At 34.5% G+C, this 7,113-nt stretch overlaps 1 protein-coding gene and 1 long non-coding RNA gene across 2 annotated transcripts in view; one reads left to right on the forward strand and one right to left on the reverse strand.

Moving 5' to 3' along the window:
- The window catches only part of LOC121125310 (protein TEX261), a 49,174-nt gene extending 45,152 nt beyond the window's left edge, over positions 1-4,022 (forward strand). The window contains exons 5-6 of the mRNA XM_040720473.2: positions 1,991-2,105; positions 3,714-4,022. Of these exons, the coding sequence (XP_040576407.1) occupies positions 1,991-2,105; positions 3,714-3,832 (234 nt within the window). The 3' untranslated portion in view covers positions 3,833-4,022. The remainder of the gene's footprint in view (positions 1-1,990; positions 2,106-3,713) is intronic.
- On the reverse strand, positions 2,426-3,733 carry LOC139906458 (uncharacterized). The gene is made up of 2 exons (XR_011782005.1): positions 3,210-3,733; positions 2,426-3,080 (listed from the first exon to the last, which is right to left on the reverse strand). It is a non-coding gene; the product is annotated as an uncharacterized lncRNA (long non-coding RNA).
- Positions 4,023-7,113: the final 3,091 nt, after the last annotated feature.

Here is a 7,113-nt window from a genome sequence, read left to right on the forward strand (position 1 = left end):
TAAAAACCATGTCATGGAGGTGTCTCAATCGGAGCTTCGACAATTGGTTAGAGCGCATGCAAAAGTGTATAAATCATGCTGGAGAATACTTTGAAAAACAATAAAACCATTTTTTTTTTATGATAAATCTAATCATTTTCATTATAAGGCTAGAAATATATATAGCAGGCTTCTCTCATATTTAAAAAAAAAATAAAACTCACTCTAAAGTTGGGTCAGACCTTGATGATGAGTTCACTTGGCATGGATCCGAAGTGATCTTTGATTCCTGCCACGAAAATAGCCTTAGTTGTGAGTGGACGTCCATTAGTCTGTGCCTTCAGGTAGGCTCTGGCAAAATAATTCATCGAATTAAGATTGCGGCTACTGTGGGACCACTGTTCCTTGGTCACGATGTCGTAGCAGTTATCCTCATGTCAGGTACAATACTTGCTGGATACATTGCAAGGTGCAGAGTCCTGCTGCTACAACCAGGAGTGGCCCCTAGTTATTTGAGTGATACAGGGGATCACAGTTTGTTTCATTGACGTTTAATGAATACAACGGAAAAATAGCGTTTTCGGCGTGGAAAATTAACTGCTCCTTATAACTGGTACAATCCAAGGTTAATAAAAACACAAGGTTCGACCATAATGTAATCGGGCTTTTCAGAATTATCTATTTGATGTATCTTACCAACTGCTGGGCAAGAATATTTTGACAAAACACGCAACCACTCATAGACTGATGTCCATATTAAAAAGCGTGGTGGAAGTCAAACATCAGTCGTACATGTGTGATGGTATAACCATGTATTTCTATTAACCTTGGTACAATCTACTTTTTCCAGATAATTGTACAATTGCAATCTTCAAAATAATATATACTTGAGACAGGGTTTGATCGAAAAGTCTTTTAAGACAGTCTTATTGGGTCAGATAGTTTGAAAGATAGCAAGAAAGGGCATGATGATTACTGTCACACGGTTATTAAGGAGTCTAGGGAGTGGTTTGATGGATTACTCTCTATACTGGTTCAAGTATATCGTCATTAGCAGCACTATTTCTTTTGGAAGTATATACGGCAAGACTAGTGATTAGAGGATCCGTTGCTTTTTTTTTTTCTGGAGGTGAACTAGAGACCACAAAACCTTATTTATATGAATGGGATCATTTGACAAAAGTAATTTATGGGAAACATAAAATTTTTTGTATATTGAAGAGTTTCTGCTATATTTATACCGGTCCAGAAAGGGAATTAATTAATTTTATTATTACCAAAGTGCAGAGTAGTTTTGTAAAGGTTTGTTTGTACAAACACCCGATTTAATTTTAAAAATTAAGAAAATAATTTTTGGGTTGTATTGTATATGAAATTGGTTGTACGCTTATCTGTGTATTCCTATAAAAATTATTTGGTTGTAGGAAAATTGCCCTGGAGAAAATTGCAATGGTCGAAAATTTCCAATCACTTATTCATCAATAGTTTAAGACTACTTCTGGGACACGATAAAAGCTAAAAACTACGGCCAACACTTCACAAAGCATTTAGGCTCCCTCCAAATATTAAAAAAAAAATATATATGTTTTTGACCCTTTAGAACTGCCCTGCCAAAGTGGTGGCGATGGTTTTTAACCTTCATTGTCTCCCTGTCAGAGTCTTAGCAACCCATGGGACTGGGCTTTATTTTGAAAGGGGCTTAAAGGCTATGTGAGGTGGCAATTGTAGGTTTAACATTTATGCTATGTCTGTCTTAGTCTTAAACAACGTATGGGCTTGGGGTTCATTTTGAAGTATTAGGATGGACCCTAAATGCATTGTGAAGATACAGCTTTGGGCTTTAACCTGATTGGTGCCCCCGCTACTGCACAAAACAAGTTTTGGAACGAAGTATTCAGATTTTGTTAGTAAATGAAAGTAAATTTTCCAAACGGCAATTTTCTCCCGGTCAATTTTTCGTGCACGAAATTGGTTAATGATTATATTTTATTTCATATGTATTTCATTTCAGGTAATGGCATATTTTACACTCTGCCTTTGGTTTGTTCCCTTTATCTTCTTCGTATCCCTTTCCGCCAATGAAAATAGTCTACCCACACTATCCGAAAGAAGACCTCTTTTAAGTGGTAAAGTTTATCCTGTATTTTGTTTTGATAATATAATGTATGTACTACTAGTGATGGTTTTTGGTCTGGGAATCCTAGACCGTTTTAAGACGATTATAATGTTAACTAATTCGGTTCAACTTTGGTCTGGGGCGGCCTCATAGTAATTTTTCCTCATTCGTATTTCGGGGGTTTGTTCCAAAGAAACTAGTTTCAGATTGAATGTCCTAGACCAGTTTGTGTCCCTTATAACATTAGTTCTACCTAAAGAACTTGATTCTTTAATAAAAGTTCGGTCTGGAAAGGTATCGGGTCCGACAAAAAAATCTTTACACTTTCAATCTAGAAATTTATAAAGATGTATTTCAGCAACCATTTGTAATAGGTTATGTAAAAAAACTGACTAATATGATGTCTTGGCTACCCTAATTATCAAGTTAGCCCCCCTTGGCAGCAATGATGACTTCTAGGGGGCCACGGAAGCCCTTGTTCCTATTACAGATGTAGTACTCAGACATGGCGTCCCATTGCTAGTTCACGGTGTCCTTGAGGTTGTTGATATTTGTGTGACGGAGGATGCAGGCCATGGACTCAACATGCACCCAAAAAGTGAAGTCCAATGGGTTGACATCTGGTGAGTAAGGGGCCATATTTTCTTTGGCCATAAAGGCAAGTTGTCCTCAAACTGCTTCTGGGTCTTTTTGGACGTGTGTGTGTAGGATCACCACGTTCATGTCTGGTAGTTGTTCTGGACCCATGTTAACAACTTCTACTCCGTTGGTTTCTTGCCAGCGTCCAAAAGTGATCAGACTGACATTCGTAGGTCGCATTAAGACGGCATTTTCTCGGCTTCTAGTACACATAGGAAGATTGAGTTTTTTTGTTTATTTTTAATATTTGACCCAGAAATCCATAAAAATGTGTCTGAAGGACTGTACTTAAAATATTTCAAACGTGTATAAAATATGAAGAACAAGACTCCATCAACCATATACCCTTGAATCAAATAACGAAATATAACATATTTTTTGATAAAATAACTTTGTAATTATTCTTTATAAGCTTATTATACTATATTCACTATTAATATATACTCAAAGAACATGTTTTATTCAATGAATTCACCTTCCGAATTGATGTTGAGCTCCAATTGTTGACAGATACTGCTGTAGATGCTCTGGAGGTATTTGGCGCTCATGGAGGCCCAATCCTGGTTGACAGAAGTCTTCAGGGGGAGGGTGCTGTTGTGGCGTCTCCGGCGGGGGGTGGAAGTCTGTCTTCTTTGGCGGCCAGAAGTGCATGTTGGCTTGGATCCACTCTTCAGTTTTGTTTGTGATGTGGGCAGGGTTTCCATCTTGTTAGAACACCCAGGGATAATTGCCAAAGATGGATTTGATCCATGGTAGACCTTTGGTACTTAGAATTTTGACGTAATCAGGGAAAGTAAAGGGAACCATACGGGATTAATTACCTTCTCTTGGACGCACCATGGCTTAACATCATCACTGAAGTAGGCTGTATAATAATAATATAAAAAAACAGATCTCAGACCAAATCTAAACACTAGTGTATTTACATACATATTTAGCATTTCCCAAATTACCATTATATATATATATATTTTTTTAGAGGAAAACGATGTGGTGAGCAATTACTTTTTGAGGAAAGAGAATAAATACGGACTCCGTGCAGGATTCGCAGCCCTAAAGGAGATCCTTCTCCCTAGTCGTGGAAAGAAGTCTTATTAGGATTGAAAGACCAATGATATTATCCTTGTTTACAAATGTTATTGTTACTATAAACGAGTCTGTGTTAATTATAGTTTACATATTAATATCAATATATATCAAAGTAAATCAATTATTGAGTTTTATCAAATTACATAATGAGCTATGATAAATAAAATAAATATCATGCCAATCAGGGCTGTCTATAGGATATTTATGTAGCCGATTTTTTTCCCCATCTTTTTTTCAAATACTCCGACACAAATTCAAATTTTTCCGATACTAATATACTTGATTAAGATCCGAACTGATAGGGCCCATATTTCCTTCACGTTGATGTCACAACGATGCTCACTCAGGCAACTCTGCGACCTCTCTGAGCCATGAAAAGGTACTGAGTCTTGAGGCAAGGTCCGGATTGGGACGCTATTTACTTTATTAAAGCAACTAATATTCCGGTTACTAAGCAAACAGAAACTTTCAAAAATCAACTGTTGTCAGCAGGGAGGAGAAAAGGCAAAAGTCTGATTTGTCTAAGCTCTATTCTTAGTCCAACAAAGACTTTTGATCGTAACCATAATCATAAATTTTCAATCAATGTTGTATTGCCAAGAATTGTTATAATAAATACATGTAAATACATTATCATACTCCGTTTTTGACTAGGTTGAATGACTTACAGATGATCCAGTCCTGGACCATTTGTCTCCTAAAATGACATTGCTCTCAATAAAAGCATTGGAAGATTTGACTACATAAATCTTTGAAATGACAATATTATACCTACTGTCATCTCCTTTAAATATTGAAATCATATTAGTCTCTTAACTACAAAATTATATTCTAATTAATGGTCAGACGTCCAGAACTTTTTTCAAAGGGCCTTTGTGATTTTGGAAGCCAAGCCTTTAGAAAATTCAAATTTTAAAACATAATAAAAGTTGTATTCACGATAATAATTTGAGGCTTTATTCAAAAAATATAATTGAATCAAGTCCTGATTTTTTAAATTTTATATCGGATATGAAGAAGAGGCATGTTGATAGTTTTCAAATCTTGTATAATCATATCTCTGTGGCGAAAAATTAAATTGTTTATTAATTCTGGTGATCATCGAAATTAATTGATTACTACGTCGATCACATAAATTTAGTCTCAAGGTCTGAATGAAAACAGTCATGGAATCAATAAATCAACAATGATAACGTTATCCATTCTTGATATATTAAAGCTCAGTAATAGGGGTATTTTATACGCACAACTTAAATGTGTACTGATGAGTGAGGCTGCTACAAATTGTCGTCCAAGTTACCATCAATAAAACCTACATAGTACAATCAATTTAAGAAATTTACAATTGCATCCCATTTCGAAAAAATTACCAAATACACCTTCTTCTTCCTCGCCCACACAACAAAGTGTCACGTGACAGAAAGGTCATGTATCGACATAGGAGGTGGCATAAATATTGCCATTGATAATTTAAAGAGTTTGGAAACTTAATAATAATGACGGTTAATCGTATAATAGTGTATAGTTGTAGCTATAAAGAACATTGCAAGAGCTAATATTGTTCCTCTACGTGTAAAACTAGATCGCATCAACTTTTTTTATTTTAATGACAACTCCATTATTTCTAATAAATATTAAAAAGCATCTGAGGCTATGAATATGACCAATTATACTCAAAAGGTCATCACGAGTCTAATTAGAGTCACATTAATTCATGAATCGCTTTAAATTATAGCTAATATTCTTGATCTCATGCTATCCCTCGAATTTGAACATAAATCTCATAATAGAAAATATATGACTATAAACTATTTGGCCGTTAATATTTATTAAGTAAATAAATAAAAGGAAAATTTCTCAATAGCTTGATCTTAACTCAAGCGTCATTTTGAGTTGACTTACGACATATTTTACATGAAGAAGGTCTTCTCTTTATAGCAGTAATTCATTTTGTCCCCCAAAAATAAAATAACAGGTTGGTAATATTGACAAGGGTCTTAATTTAGATGTACCATATTTCTCACTCCCACTGTCTCACAGTACTTGATTTAACCAAAAAAATGGCCAAAACTCTTAATATTGTATTTATATTTGTTTTTTGGGATACATCCTATAAAAATGAGTCAATATTTTATTGTTTTTAATGTACAGTTAAGGGTTTTTATACATATGAGAATATACCTATAATATACTTTAATCGAGTTAATTTTTTAAGGCTATTCAGAACTTTGTACACAATTTTAAATGAAATATGGCAGTGCATCAGTTAAAGGTAACTATTTAAATGTAAATCGTCATATTATACTCGTATTGTAATAATGAATTAAATATATTTAAATTCCTTCCTTTGTGTGCACGAAAAAAAAACAAAAAAAAAAACAACACTGATTTGAGTTAAATACATGATTAATAAAAAAATTTTGCTAAAGAAAAACAAGTGTGCACTAAAAAAACAAAAAAAAACAAGACAATGATTTGAGTTAAATACATGATGCATAAAAAAACCCTGACATTTATATATTTTGAATGAATTTATTCAATATGGGCGATATGTTGTATACTGACAATTACTTTTAAATATTTCATATGGTAAATATTAGTAAAATATTCATTGATTCATTGCTACCACTATCAATCTCAGTTTGTGTACCAACTTTAGTATTATCTTTTTTATTATTGGCAGTATAATCTTTTATGCTATTGTCATAAGTTGTATTTGATTCATTATCACCTCCTTGATCCTTGACCCTCTACTTCTTCTTCCTCCTGGATAATGTTGGATAATGGGTGATTTCCTTGGGTCATGGAAACATACCTTTCCTACTGAGGCTATTCTGATAGTGAAGTCTATCAATTGCAGGGCTTCAAATTCCAGTGTGTCTACGCATATGTAAAGTACCTTACCGTAGTTAGATTTTGCAAGTTCTACCTTTACTTTAATCGGACGAATATTGCATAGGTGTGCTATAATGCGAGCAAGAACCTCGTCTCCAATGTTACTGGTCACCCGACAAACGAAACCCATCTCCAATTGGCGCAGACAGACCACGTACGTAGTCTGTGTCAAGTATTTTAATAACTTTATGCCATTCAATGATGGAAATATGGTCACCGTTCTTTTTTATAATGAAAATTTCGATCGTCTCTTTAGCAATATCGGCTTCAAGAAACGCCTTTTGGTCCTACTTTCGTTTTATATTCTTTATTGTCCTAAGCAGGCATTTGAGGAATATAAATCCTCTTTGAAGGAGGGGTTTCAGTAGTTGGGCCATCTCCCCTCGTTTCATAAT

Source organism: Lepeophtheirus salmonis, chromosome 10 (assembly GCF_016086655.4).
Source record: "Lepeophtheirus salmonis chromosome 10, UVic_Lsal_1.4, whole genome shotgun sequence".
Lineage (NCBI taxonomy): Eukaryota > Metazoa > Arthropoda > Copepoda > Siphonostomatoida > Caligidae > Lepeophtheirus > Lepeophtheirus salmonis.